General features: G+C 60.5%; 1 protein-coding gene across 4 annotated transcripts in view; it reads right to left on the bottom strand.

Annotated features, from left to right (window-relative positions):
* Positions 1–364: 364 nt before the first annotated feature.
* The window catches only part of FLNC (filamin C), a 28944-nt gene continuing 15081 nt past the window's right edge, over positions 365–14227 (bottom strand). Inside the window, exons 22-48 of one of the 4 annotated variants that reach the window (XM_023223495.1) lie at positions 13464–13637; positions 13179–13341; positions 12738–12898; positions 11787–11954; positions 11583–11706; positions 10936–11092; positions 10671–10860; positions 10453–10476; positions 10071–10318; positions 9559–9657; positions 9147–9246; positions 8687–8827; positions 8270–8398; positions 8002–8175; positions 6876–7037; positions 6597–6800; positions 6009–6161; positions 5790–5912; positions 5411–5653; positions 4947–5216; positions 4717–4854; positions 4315–4430; positions 2980–3112; positions 2704–2880; positions 2289–2507; positions 1413–1622; positions 365–1295 (exon numbers count right to left, since the gene is read on the bottom strand). In XM_023223495.1, coding sequence (XP_023079263.1) covers positions 1108–1295; positions 1413–1622; positions 2289–2507; positions 2704–2880; positions 2980–3112; positions 4315–4430; positions 4717–4854; positions 4947–5216; positions 5411–5653; positions 5790–5912; positions 6009–6161; positions 6597–6800; positions 6876–7037; positions 8002–8175; positions 8270–8398; positions 8687–8827; positions 9147–9246; positions 9559–9657; positions 10071–10318; positions 10453–10476; positions 10671–10860; positions 10936–11092; positions 11583–11706; positions 11787–11954; positions 12738–12898; positions 13179–13341; positions 13464–13637 — 4388 coding nt within the window. In that variant the 3' untranslated portion in view covers positions 365–1107. Of the gene's footprint in view, positions 1296–1412; positions 1623–2288; positions 2508–2703; positions 2881–2979; positions 3113–4314; positions 4431–4716; positions 4855–4946; positions 5217–5410; positions 5654–5789; positions 5913–6008; positions 6162–6596; positions 6801–6875; positions 7038–8001; positions 8176–8269; positions 8399–8686; positions 8828–9146; positions 9247–9558; positions 9658–9837; positions 9859–10052; positions 10319–10452; positions 10477–10670; positions 10861–10935; positions 11093–11582; positions 11707–11786; positions 11955–12737; positions 12899–13178; positions 13342–13463; positions 13638–14227 lie in introns of all 4 variants that reach the window. The other 3 variants (XM_023223496.1, XM_023223497.1, XM_023223498.1) reach the window with 3 other exon arrangements.

The raw sequence follows: 14227 nt of genomic DNA, 5'->3' as shown, positions 1-14227 counted from the left end.
GAGTCAGTGCTCACTGTTTTAAAGTCTTAATTGGAAAAACATCCTTGAGGTCAGGCTGAACTGCAATTGGCCTCCCAGGGGTCCTGGGGCAGTACTGTAGAACACAGTATCCACACCCTGTACTGTCCACGAACCCTCCCGCTGGGACCCCTTCCCACATCCCCGAGCCCCTGCCCCCGGTTCTTTCAGGCACTCTGCCAACATCCCAGACCTCACTTCTGCCCCAGGATCTTCCCCTCGACCTGGGTCAATCTTCCAGGGGACAGCCAGGCTGCCTCTGCCTCCCCAGGGCCCAGTTTCTCGTGTGGCAGGCCAGAGGGCAGCCAGCCACAGAGAGCACACCCGCAAGGAACAGCCAAGCCTCTGCGACAGCCGCACTTTATTTGGAGTTTTCCACCTAAGCAGCTCCCAGCTGAGCTGCATGACATGTGCAAAAGTCCCCTAGAAAGCTGGGCCTCGCAGTGTGTAAAAAAGGCCCCCCATGGGGCAGAGCTGTGCAACCATTTTTAAAAAAGAGACAGTGAGAGAGAACTCAGGCCCCCTGGGAGCCTGGCTTGGGCGGAGTACACATCGCTCGGGCCGGTCCATGTGCCAGGCCACTCCTGCTGATTCAGGGGCTGTTTTCTTCTCTGATTGTGCTTTCCTTTCCAAGTCCTTAAAAGTCTGGGGTTGAAGCTACCAGAGGGACCAGACCAAGTCCTCAGGGACAGGAGGGTGGCTGGCCGGCGGTGCAGATTGAGGGTGACCTCACACACAGACACCCACAACACAATGCTCTCCCACTGCTCAGCCCTGCCAGAAAACTCAGGGCTTCCCTGGCCTCGTCAGCCCCTCATGTCCCAGCCTCTGCCCCTGAGCCTGGCCCCAGTCTGCCCTCATGTCACATTCCCAGGGAGGGACACTGTCCTAACACAGACTAGGTCTTCCAACCCCCGGGGCGCAGTGGGGTGGGGAGGCTGTGCCTTCACTTCACCCCCAAGGCAGGTGTTTGTAGTGTCTGATTCTGTGCGTGTGTCTGGGTGTGGCACGTGTGTGTGTGTGTGTGTGTGTGTAATGTGTGTGTGGCTGGAGGTGGGGGCTGAGGCTGGGGCGGTACTTTTTTGGCATTCAAGGGACCTTGACTTTGAAGGGGCTTCCAGGGACACTTTCGTCACCCCACTTGACGATGAGGATGTAGTCCCCTTTCTCCTTGACGGTGTAGGTGACATTGTACACCCGGTTTCCCATGTGCTTCACGTACACCTCCTCACAGGGGGTCTTGGGGCCGTGCACGCCCACCATCATCATGTTGGTGCCTGGAGAGGGAGGCAGAGGGACGGGCTCACACCAGGGAGTCCCTACTGTGACCCGCACCCTGCTCCCCGACGGCCTCTTGCTGGCACCCCGGGAGACGCCCTCCCCCCGCCACCTGCCTGCTTTGCTGCAGTCCACGGTGAAGGAGTTCTTCTGGCCCACGAAGGCCTGGGACAGCCCAGGGCCCCGAGTCACCACCTTGCTGGCATCCGAGGAGAACTTGGGGATGGAGCTGTAGCTGGAGCCCCGGCTTGAGGAAGACTTGGTCACAGTCTCCACCAGAACGGTGGATGTTTCGTGAAGGCTGTGGCCTCCAGACAGCCTCGGACCTGAGGGGCGGGTGGAGGGGGCGCAAACCTGGTCAGAAGGGCTTCCTGTTCTTCCCCAGGCAGGGGACCCTCGGCCAGCACTGCCACCCTGTGGGACTCACTGCCTGCATTCGGGGCTCCCCCCAAATTCCTCCAAGGGCCACTCTAGGAGCACAGCCCCATCCCCAGCCAGGGCCCTGAGCTGCCAGCTCCAACTGGTGCTCCACCCCAGGGCTGGGGCCTCAGACGCTGTGCCCCTCACCCTTGCAGGCTTTGGGAACTCAGGCTAACTCACAGGATTAGAGTCACTTTGCAAAGGCACACCCACCCAACTCATCCTACACACAGCCTCAGGAGGGGAGCTTGCTCAATACTGACTGTGTCTTCTTTGGAGCCGAGGAATACGGGAAGCCAGGAGGGAAGAAAGTGATGCTAGAGCCTGAGGAGCCAGCGCAGGCCAGAGCTGAAGGAGTCAGCGGCCGCGATGGAGAGGAAGAATGGGACTTTTACACCATCATGCCTGACTCCACAGAATGTGTGCTGTGTAGAGCCAGGCCCACCTCTAGCCCTGGTAAACTGACCATGATGTCTGGGGTCAGACTATGGTCTGGATGTGCGTGGCCACCGGAGCCCTCCAGGCTGGACTGGGCTGCAGGTTGGATGGACCTCCCTGAAGCCAGCACTCACCGGTGACCTTGGCCTTGAAGGGGCTGCCCACGATGTGCTGGGGGCCACCATACTTGATGGCAATGAGGTAGTTGCCAGGGGCCATGGGAGTGTAAGTGACCACGTGGCCCTCAGGACACTCCCGACAGTCCAGCTGCACCTTGGAGGGGCCATCAATGGTGACAGACAAGGCCCCCGAGCCGGCGTTCAGGGTGTTCACGATGAACTCTGATGACACACCTAAGGGCCAGAGGTAGCAAGGCTGAGAGTAGGAAGAGCTTGTGGCCCAAGAGGGGCTGGGCTCCAGCCCCCTGGACAGCCTCTGTGGGGACTCGTGGCTCAGGAAGCAGGGCTCCTGCCTCTGGAGCAAGGCAACAACAGACTAGTGGCCAAGCACTCCTAGAAGTCACCCTGTTCCCCAGCTCCAGGCACTCACCGGTAGTGCCTCCCTCGAGTCCAGGACCATAGGCTGACACCAAGCCTGGGTCCCCAGCCTGGCTCTGCTCCCCAACGCGGATCTTGAAGGGACTTCCAGGGATGTGGGCACCATTGAACTTGACATCGATGGAGTGGACGCCATTCTCGTGGGGGATGAAGCGGATGGTATGCTTGTCTGTGGATAGAGGGTTGGTGGCTTACCCTCCATCCTTCCCCTCCCCTTCATAGAAGGCCCCAGCCCAGCAGGGGGTTGGCAGGGGCAGGGCCAGCTCACCACTGTCTAGCTCAGAGACATAGCACTCCTCCACAGCCCCCGAGGGTGTGTGCACCCGGGCATCAATCACGCCCCGTGCGCCGTTCAGCTGCACCGCAAAGGACGCTGGCTGGTTCACCTTGAGCCCCGTCTCCTGCAAAGGCCGAGGAGGATGCTCAGACTCCTGGGAGACCAGGGCTGGAGCAGTCTTCTCTGAAGCCCCACATGGTGCTCACCGTAAGCCCAGCCCAAAGGCTGCCACCACCCTACGCCCAGCCTGGCCCCTGCCTGCCAGACCAGCCTGGGAGCAGGAGGAGCCAGGGTCTGGTATGCAACCCTATGCGTGCACCTGCTATCCTAGCTGTGCTTGGTGTGTGGGAGATGAGAGGTGATGTGCCCTGTCCTGGCTGAGGAAGGAAGGGCCCCACTCTGTGTGAAGCAGGCTGAGAGCAGAGGGCAAGTGCCTGATGGGCTCTGTGGGCTGGTGGTGCCAGAGAGCTCTGAGGTAGGAAGCTGAGTTTGGCTGGACTGGCCTGGGAAAGCTTCCTGGAGGAGGTGGATCAACAGGGAGGACCCAGAAGAAGCACAGAAGGGCTCTGGGGGAGGGACTGGAGCCTGCACTGGGGAACCGGGTTCAGGAGTGGGAGGAGGAGATGCACAAGGACCCTGGATGGGCTGGCTAATGTGGCCACCCTGAGGGGCAGCCAGGAGGTACGTGGGATAAGGAGCTGGGGTGAGGCCTGGTCTATGCCCCTTATGCAGAAGCTCCTTTACAGTGTGTCCCCTGGACACCTGGCCCCCTGGTTTGCATGTTTCAGTGTGACTTGCTGAGAGCCTTCCTTGCACATGTCCGCTATGACAGAATGAAAGGAAGATACCACATCTCTAGAAGTCAGCAGCAAGAGAAAGCAAGCCAGGCCCCCATCGGCCTGGAGAGGATGCAGCCCAGGCTCTGCAGGCCATAGGCATTCCCTTCAGAGGAGCCTCTCACACCCTTTCCGCAAACTGGTTTACTCTTAGTTTGTTAGATTTTATACTCTCATTCTTATAAATGTTGGCATCTAGCATTCTTAGAACAGGAGACGGTGGAACAAACAAGAAATGGCAGGTAGCAGTAGGACAGGCAGACCCACCCTGAGAAAGGCAGAATGAGGCGTGGCACGCCTGAGTGTAGGGGCTAGCTCACAGGGTCAGAGCCCACCGTCCCCAAGGGCCCTGCCTTGTGCCTTACGGGAAGGGACTTCTAACGACCTTCCACGGTCACTGCTAAATCCCTGGCCCCATGGACCTGCTGTCCTCAACTCTTACCCATCTCTCAGATAGCAGAAACCCTCCACCCCCACCCTGGGCACAAACCTGGAGGCTGGTGACGGTGAGACGGCGAGCGTCATCCGAGAGGGAGGCCACGGGCACCACGAAGGGGCTGTCTGGGATGTGCTCATCATTGAACTTGATGGAGACCTCATAGTCACCTAGGGAGAGAGACCAGTCAGCACAGGTTCCGGGATGGAAGTTGGCAGGGCGGGAGCCTCCCCACTCTGGCTTTATCCCAGGATAGACTCCCTGGTCAGCACTCAGGCCTGGAGACAGACACATGTTTCCGAGGGTGTGGGGTAGAGGGAGATGGGGCAGAGGAAGAGCAGGGGGCCCCGGGGAGGGGAGTTCTGTGGCCCCAAGCATCTCCTGCCTCTCCAGTGAGCAGAAACCCAGTCTGGAAGGTCAGGCAGGCCCAGCCCCACTGCCCGTGTGGACGCCCACCTGGTTCCTGGACAACATAGGAGACACCGCAGGAGCCATCTTTGCGATCCTCAAATGCAATCTCCGCCTTGCTAGGACCCTCTACAGCAATGGACAGGCCCCCAGCACCGGCCTCCCGGGTCCAGATGCTGAACTCAGCTGGGGACAGGCAGGGTAGGGGACTTCAGCATCATCGCCCCTCACATTGGCTGTCCTGACTTCATCCCCACTCCTGGCCATCTGCCCCTTACCTGGCACGCCGGCCACACCTCGCTCCAGCCCTGTGCCTCCGGCCCGCACCTTGTGGGCCCCGCCTTCACCCAGCGGCCCCACAGTGAACTGAAAGGGGCTGCCAGGCACGTGCTGGCCACGGTACTTGACAGCGACCGTATGGGGCCCCATCTCCTGGGGCACAAAGCGCACGCTGTAGGCGCTGTCCTCGCCCTCGACGATCTCCGCGGCTTCCATCTTGCCCGATGGGCTGGTCACCTGTGCAGTCATGTCCTGAGAGCTGGCCTCGCCTGCAGGGTTTGGGGGATGTCAGGGCAACACTGGGATTCCTCCTAGCTCTGGCCTTTCCCTCCCCATCAGTTAAACCTCCTCCTCTGCTCAGACCTGCCTGGCCTTCGGGGCCAATCTGCCAGCACCAAGCCTGGTCAGCAGCACCCAACCATCCCACTGTGAAGACCCGGGCGGCCCAGTGCGCGGTGCTCACCCTCCTGCTGCCGGGTGATGCTGCCGAAGGAGCCCAGGCGCTCCCGGCCCAGGAAGTCCCCAAACACAGCAGGGAAGGGGTCCCCTCCGACCTGGGTGGACTCCTCCACCCGCACCTCGCGCTTTGTCTCCCCGCCCCGCGTCTTGCTGATCTCTGTGCGCTCCGTGCGGGTGTAGGTGTGGCTGCTGCGCGTGAAGGTGCGTGTCAGGCGCTCCTGGGCAGACACCATCTGGAACCAGTTCCCTGTGTGGTCAAGGGAGCCAGGGTGAGGGAGGGAAGCGAGGGGTAAGGAAGCAGGGTGGAGACCTGACAGGTGGGCTCTGGCCCAGGCCAGCCCTCTCCCACCACCCGCCCCACCCAGGCTCCTCCAGGCTTCTACCTGGGATCTTGAGGTTGAGGTCACAGGTGCTGCCAATGGTGGCGATGGACGGTGCCTGTCTCCGCCGGGTGATGCTTTCCTTCATGCGGCCCTCGCCGGTCACCTTCACAGTGAAGGGGCTTCCTGAAGTGGGGGGACAAAGGGTGGGTCAGGAACCTCAGACCCCCGGCCTCCTGGCCTCCCTGTCTCTCGCCACCCGACCTCTGCCCAGAGCCTTACCAGGCACGTGCTTGTCAGCAAACTTGATGTTGATGATATAGGTGCCGGGCTCGGTGGGGCAGTAGGTGACTTTGCATGTCCCGTCCTCCATGTCCTCACAGTTGATGTCCACCTTGCTTGGGCCTTCAATACTCAGCCCCAAGCCCCCATACCCTGGGGGAAGGCAAGGAACACATCTCCCTCAGTCCTAAGCTGGCCAAGCCACAGTGCTCTCCTCTCCCCCGACTGCTGGCTGCACCCAGAATGGGCCCGGATGTGTGTAGTGATCACTAACAAAAATGGCTTAGTAGGAGGAGAGGTGGTGCCATGGGACAGGCAGTCTGGAAAATTCCCTAAGGTAAGCCTCTTGGATTCCAGTGAGCAAGAGAGGGACAGAAACTCAGGACAGCTAACCTTTCTCTTCAAAGGGAGAGAACTGATGCAGGGCCATTCACTTTCCCCAGTGGGCCGCAGAATGCGAATCCTGACACAGACTGGCCAGGAAGTTCTTGGGAGGAGAGTGCAGCCAAGGGGGTGCTGGGCCGGACAGAAGGACAAGTGCCTGTGGGAGGCACCCGCTGGAATGGGGGTCTCTGGGGCAGGAGATACCTGCATTGCGAGTGTCCACGATGAACTCTGCCACCTGGAACGTGTGTCCCTCAGAAAGGCCCTTGCCCCAGACCCGCACCTTGCTGGCATCCCCGATCTCAGATGGCCCCACCAGGATCTTGAAGGGGCTGTTGGTGACGTGCTTGCCACTCTTGCGCACGCTCACCACATGCTCCCCCACCTCCTTGGGAGTGAAGGAGATCCCTGTGGAAAGGAGGTGTTAGGCAGAGCATCCTGTGGGCCCCCACCCCTGAGGTCTCCGTGAGGCCCCGCACTCACCGATGTGCCGGTTGGGCAGGCGCTTCAGCAGGCAGGGCTCCTCGTTGCCCGAGGGGGCACGGATGCTGGCGGTTAGCTGGCTCAGATCACTCTCGGTGATCTTCAGCGACACATCCGTGGAGGTACCCACGTTCAGCTGTGAGGTCCTCATGGAGTCATCGCCTGGTGGGGGAGTTGGGGCATCAGGCTGCTGTGACTCCAGACAGGCCCTGCCCTCACAGGGCTCAGGAACCCTCCTGGGCAGACCCTGCTGGACTCAACAGACATGGGGGGCCACTCCCAGGCGCACAGAGGCCCAAGGCCTGGAAAGCCCAGTCTGCACTCACATGTGAGCTGCCAGAGACTAAGAGGGGCCTGTACCCCAATTCTACTGTGGCTGCCTCAGTCCTTGTGGGCTAAATCCCTAAAGAAAGCCTGCTGCGTTTTAACCCTGAGTCACATGGTGTCGTGATAACAAAACACTAGACTGGACCACACAGACCCCTTCCTCGCTGTGTGACTGTAATCACGTTGCTTGGCCTCTCTGGGACAGGGGTTCCTTATCCATCAAAAAGATTATCCATGCTCTAACTTCTTAAGAGTGACTTCAGGCTGGGCGCGGTTGCTCACACCTGTAATCCCAGCACTTTGGGAGGCCCAGGCGGGCGGATCACAAGGTCGGGAGATCGAGACCATCCTGGCTAACACAGTGAAACCCCATCTCCACTAAAACTACAAAAAATTAGCCAGGCGTGGTGGTAGGCACCTGTAGTCCCAGCTACTCGGGAGGCTGAGGCAGGAGAATGGCATGAACCCGGCAGGCGGAGGTTGCAGTGAGCCGAGATTGTGCCACTGCACTCCAATCTGGGCGACAGAGCGAGACTCCGTCTCAAAAAACAAAAACAAAAAAAAGTGACTTCAAAGACTAAATGAGGCAATGTGTTTTCAGGCACAGGAGTGGCTGACTGCTTCTTAGCTGCCGTGGAGAACACAGTGTTTTTACATTTTTCAAAATATAACCCCTTACAACTTGAAGGGCCTCTGCCCTAACGTCATGAGTGACTTGAACGGGCTGGGCTTGCACATCTCTGCACTGTATGTGGTGTGTGTGTCTCATGGGCTACACGTGCCCATACACCCGCCTCACCTGTGATCTTGGCGGTGAAGGGGCTCCCCGGGATGTGCTTGTCATCGAAGCGCACGATGATGCTGTAGTCTCCAGGCGCGGTCGGCAGGTAGGACACGGTGCAGGTGCCATCCTTGTTGTCCTTACAGGTGATCTCTGCCTTGGATGGGCCCTCCACGGCCAGCGACAGACCCCCTGTAGGTGGAGGTGTGGCCAAGATCAGAGGTCCTGCCCTCACCCCTGCCCCTGGCGAGTCCCCACCCCAGCCCCCAGGCTGCAGCTCCCTCACCTTCTCCAGCATCTTTGGTGACAATGGTGAAGGTGGCTGGCTTGTTGACCATGCCATGGCTCAGGCCTGGCCCATAGGCACTGACATGGCGGCTGTTGATGGCATCTACGTAGAACTGCAAGGGGCTCCCTGGGGGAACAGGGAAAAAGGGGGCTGGGTCAGCATCAGGGATTGTCTGAGCCCACCTTGGCCCCAGCACCTTCCAGCAGCCTCCCTGCCAACCCCCTCCGTCTGTGCCGCAGGGACCCGGCTCGTGGAGGTCTGCTTCTCACTGGGGTATAAGCCTCCCTCGGGCCTCGCCTGGTGTCTGCACACAGCAGGTGCTCAATAAATATTTGTTGAAAGAAGGAAGGCAGGACTGCAGCTGCTGCCTGCTCCTCTCACCCAAGCCCCAGCCCAGCCCAGCCCTCAGCTCACCAGGGATGTGGTTGCCGTCATACTTGATCCCCATCTGGTGCAGGCCTTTCTCGGTGGGTGCGTACCTCACCGTGATGGTGCCGTCCTTGTTGTCAGTGATGTTGGGCCGCGCCGTCTTCCCCGAGGGCATCCGCACCTCTCCTGCAGGGCAGACACAGTTACGTGGGGACCCTGATTTCCCCCACTGCAACCTCCCTGCTGTCCCAGGCCTGGTCCTGAGTGCTTCTGCTGCCACCTGAGAGGCCAGGCACCAGGAGACAGCCTGTGGCAGTGGCCTGAGCCCTGAAATGGGGACAGATGGCTTGCACCTGAGTTCTGGCTCTGCCCAACTTGTTGTGTGACCCTGGAGAGAGCTCACTTCCTCTCTCTGGGCCTTGGTTTTCATCTCTAAGACACGGGGCTGGACCTGGAGGAGGGTATCTCCCCTCAGCCCTCATGCCTGGGGGCCGCAGGGCAGTACCTGTGAGCTCCCCTTTCTGCACCGCGAAGGGGATGACCAGGTTGAAGGGCCTTAGCATGGACTCCATTGGCTCCACAGGCACCACTGGCTCCTCTGTGGCCTGCAGTAGGTGACAGGGAATAGTCAGTGACTGGGGAAGGCTCAGGAGTTTGGCTCATGCCATGGCTGAAGCTGGAGAGTGAGGAAAGAACAAGGTAGTTAATGGTGAAACCAGCGTGGCAGGAGAGGTGCATCAGCTGCAAGAGAAGGAGTGCTGTGCCCAAGTGGGGTTCCATCTGCCCAGCCTGACTCCTGCCTGCTCCCCAAGAGGCCCCCAGACCATGTCCCTGCCCTGGCTGCAGAGGAGTAGAGAGAAGAAATGAGGGAAGGGGAAGAGGAGAAGGAGGACATCGCCTGGTGGGAGGCGCAGTACCCAGTGTGTGGGGCGGGCGCCAGGCCGGGGAGGAGCGTAGGACTGGCGCAGCTGTGGCACTTCAGAGGGCTCCTCCTCATGTGGTAGGGGGTCACACGCCTGGGGAGGCAAGGCATGGGGGCACAGGGTGTGGCAGCCTCACAGGCCTAAGGGCTGACTCAGAGAATGGTCCAGGAACCTGAAATGCTGGCTGATATCTTGGGTGCTCGCCCCTCGGAGGGCTTCATCTTCTTGCAGGGAAGCCTCTGGGGAGATGGAGCTGGGGATGGTGGAGAACACAGTGGGTTCCTCCACAGAGAGCTGACAGCACTGGGCAGAGGGCAGGACCATGCTCTCCTCCCATTTCAGAGGGCTGTGGGGAAAGCTAAGGCTCCATCCAGGAGCACTCTGGCCCCAGGAGCCCTCAGACAAGTGGGACTCCTTGGGGACAGTTATTGGGGATCCCTGCTGCTGCTAAAAGGGCCAGGCCCCCCTCCCCAGCCATCTAGTCTTGCTGTGGCTGCAGAACTTACCAGCACGTGGAAGGGGCTGTTCGGGATGTGCTCGCCCCCGAAGCGGATGGTGATGACGTACTTGCCCGGCTCGGGCGCTGTGTAGTAGATGTCAAAGGTACCATCGTGGTTCTCAACCACGTCCACATCGAGCTCTGCCCCATCCGGTGTGGACACCGTGCATGTCACCTTCCCCTCGCCGGCTGCCTTGGCATCCACCGTGATCACCGTCTCCTGCCCAATCTGGATTCGGGGGCCCAGGCAGGCACCTGCCATGTGGGAGATCCTGCTCAGGGGGCTGGGGGGCTGGAGGGCTGGAGCCAGCCCTCTCTGTTCCCGCTGCCCACCGCCTACCTCCAACCACCCTGGCCCACAGCAAGAAGAGGAGAGAAAGGGCACTCACCCAGGCCGTGGCCTCCAATGGACACTGGAAAGAGAGAACAGAGTGAGGCCAGGCGGTGCCCAGCGCGGGCTGGGGCATTGGGCAGGGGTGAGGGAGGGGCCAGGGCTAGGGCATGTGTGCTGTCTGACCAGTGGACCCCTGGGGACCAGGCCAGGGCTCTGGAGGGGCTTTGAGGGGCTGGGTGGTAAGCAGGGCACAGGCAGCGAGTGGGCACCCACCTGTGACGAGGCACTTGCTGGCGTCCCCGGTGGGCAGAGCATGGATGCGGAAGGGTGAGTAGGGGATCTCGTCGCCGCCATACTTGATGGTGATGGTGTACCGGCCGCTCATGTCTGGCAGGTAGGACACAGTGTATGTGCCATCCCCATTGTCCCGGATGTTGGCCTTCTTGGGCTTACCCTCGGGGTCCTGAGGGAGAAGCAGAGGTCAAGGCCCGCCTGTGCCTGGAGCATGACCTGGGGGGTGGGCTGTGCAGAGACTCACCAGGATCTGGACCGTGAGCAACCCCTCGCCCGCGTCCCGTGCATCGATGGTGAACTCCACAGGCAGACTGGCAGGGATCCCAGAGGCATTGAGGCCTGGGCCGCTGGCCCGCACTTTGCTGGCATCATGAGCTGGAAGGACCTTGATCTTGAAGGGGCTTGAGGAGCAGAAGGGATAAACAGTTGGCTGGGGGGCATGGACGGGGCGGAGGGGTGATCTCATCTTGAGCCAGAGTCCTCCCCATAGACATAAACAGGAAGGGGGACTGTGGGGCAGGCAGGAGAGGCCAATTCCGAGAAGCCGATGACATTCCAAGTCTGGGGGCAGGGGCACTCTGGGACTCCCTCGACAGACCCAGGGCACTTCTCCATTCCCCCGGAAGGTGCTGTAGGAGGGTCCGGGAGGAGGCCCTGGCCCAGGCCTCCTGCACTTTTCCTAAGGCGCTAGTTTTGCTGTAAAAGCTCCTGGGGCAGGATAGCCTCAGGGCAGAGAGCCCTGGGGAAGAGCAGGATGGGGCGATGAGACTGGACGAGGCTGACAGCTGGGAGGGCTCTCCCGGGGACCCCAGCAGTGACCCTGCAGTGCCGCCCTAGCAGGAGCGCCCCCAGAGCTCAGTCACAGCACAGGAGCCCAGTGCTGGTCCTCACCTGCGTGGCACCTCCTGGTCTGCATACTTGACAGCTACCGTGTAGGGCCCGTCAGTGGCTGGGGTGTAGTGGACAGTGTGGGTGCCATCTCCATTATCCCGCACCTCCACAGGCTCGGCCACACCTGGGCAAGGCGCGCAGGGTCAGCAGAGCCTCTGGGCATCCTGCCCCACCTCCCTCCTCCCTGCCCCGGCCATTCTATACCTGTGGGGCCCAGCACAGCCACCTGCAGGGGCGCCCGGCCAGCTTGACTGCAGTCCACTGTGAAGGTCTGGGGGACCCGGGCCCTGACACCAGCCCCCAGCCCTGGTCCCGAGCACTTCACCTTCCCAGGGTCCACCACATCCTTCACCGGCACCCGGAATGGGCTCCCTGTGAGGAGAAGGACATCAGACCCTGCCACCAGCCCGGGTGTGTCCCCCTGATGCTGAGGTGCCTTGGAGGAGGAGGCCTTCCCTGCCTTTGAAATGCCCATAGGGAAGCCAGACCAACATGGGAAAATGCCTAGGAACTTGCTAAGAAAATGCAACAAGAATAAATGAACTTGACTGCAGACTGAGGCTGGGTAAACCTCACTCGTGTGGGTCCCAGGCCTGGAAGAGAAGGCCTTCCTAAATTAATAAACTGTGAAAATAAAATGTTTTTAAAAATGAAATGTATTTCTGACACTGTGGCTGAAATAATAAAAATATGGGAAATTAGATAAGGGAAAATATTTCCAATTTCAGCAGTCCCAAGTCATGCAATATTTGAAGACGTAACCTGTCTGGGCAGCTGGGCCCGCAGAGGGAAAGGGGAATTCTGCAGACGATGCGGGCAAGAAGGCCCGAGGCTGGCCTGAGCCACCAAGAGGAGTGGGCTGTGTCTGAGTTTCCAGACACACAGTGAGCGGTGGACCTGCACAGCCGACGTCTTGAGCGCCAGGCAAGGAGGCCAGAGTGTGTTCCTAGGATTGACCGGGGGGGCAGTCGTATCAACCCTCACTGCCTGCCTCCTCCACGTCCTCCCTCTGGCTCGGCTCCAGCCCTGACCTGCTCTCGGCTGTCCTCTCTATGAATGTTTTCATCTAACTTCCTTCCAGTTTCCCCCTTGTGGGGTGAGCATCCTGCATCCTCCCTTGTCTTCCCTGAGACCCCGACCACTCTCTCTGCACACCTGGGATGGGCCGCCCCCCGAAGGTGATGTTGACGTCATAGTCTCCAGGGGTGAAGGGGATGTACTCCACGGTGCAGCTACCATCCTTGTTGTCCTTGCAGGACATCTTGGCTTCTGAGGGACCCTCGATGGCTAGGCCAAGGCCCCCGGTGCCGGCTCCCCTGAGAGATGACACCCCCCCATCAGCTTCATAAGACCAGTGAGTGAAGATGGGGGAGTAGCTGAATGGGGGGACAGGGAGGAAAGAGGGCAGGCCACTGGGGACCCAGCTGAGGAGAAATGAGCCAGGGGCTGATCTGGAGTCCTGGCAGGGGGTCTGCTCCTGCCTCACCCCAGAGAGAGGATGGGGTGGGGCTGAGGTACAGATAGAGGGACGAGCAAGGAGGGCCAGGGGCTGGGAAAGGGTGGTCACAGGTTTAGGCTAGCAAAGGGGGAGGATACCTGGTCTCCACAGTGAAGCGGTTGGCCTTGTTAACCAAGCCACCCTCCAGGCCTGGCCCGAAGGCCCGGACGCGGGTGGGATCACAGCCCTCGGTGACGCCCACTCGGAAGGGGCTCTTGGGCACAGCGACCTCATCATACAGGACCTCCACCAAATGCACGCCTGGAAGCCAGCCGCAGGGGCATCAATCAGGGAGTGTGCACCCCCACCACCCCTCCTGCCCCAAGCACAATATCATCAGAGGCCGGCCCTGCCCACTCGCCCGGCCCTCCACCGGCCCTCACCCTCCTCGTAGGCGGTGTACTGTACTCGGTAGGTGCCGTCCCCATTGTCTGTCACATAAGTGTCTGTCTTGGCCCCCGAGGGGTTGAGCACTCGAGCTGTCACGTGGTTGCCGCCTGTGGCTGTTAAGGATCTTGCATCCACAGTGAACTCAGTGGTCACCTCCCGCAGGACACCTGGAGCCCAGGGATGGCATGCTCAGCAGGGGTGGGGGCAGCCTTCACACAGATGTTGCCTCTCCTCTCCCCCTCCTCTCCCTCTCCTCTCCCCCTCCTCTCCCTCTCCTCTCCTTCTACTCTTCCCCTCCTCTCCCCCTCCTCTCCCACTCCCCAACTCCCAGGCTGCTCCTCTGATCAGAGGCTGGGCCCCCACCCTGCCCTGCACCTCCATGAGCTCCAGTCTCTGGCTTCACTCCCTTCTCCATGTAGTGACATTCTCTGTTCGCATGAGTCACCCACCAGGCTGTGGGCCTAGGTCTTTCATCCCTCTGCCGTGCCCCATGCCTAGCCAGGGTCTGGCCCCGGCAGATGGCCCATTCCCTGACTCTTGTCTCCTGACTCTTGTCATCCTCTACCCCAAAGCTTTCCCCCTGCCCCCCTCTAGAGCACAGTTTTAGCTTTTTGCATCAGAGTACCCCTTACGCACATGAAAGAAGAGACCTCTCCAGAAAAACGCCCAGAGGCAGGTGCAGTTTTGCCACAAGAGCAGAGGCCAGTCTCCACTCCCAGTCTTCCCCTCCACTCCTTCTCTGGGGCTTCTGGGCCAG

This window comes from Piliocolobus tephrosceles, chromosome 8 (assembly GCF_002776525.5).
Source record: "Piliocolobus tephrosceles isolate RC106 chromosome 8, ASM277652v3, whole genome shotgun sequence".
NCBI lineage: Eukaryota > Metazoa > Chordata > Mammalia > Primates > Cercopithecidae > Piliocolobus > Piliocolobus tephrosceles.
The sequence above is the reverse complement of the archived record's forward strand: the minus strand, read 5'-3'. Positions and strand labels throughout refer to the sequence as shown.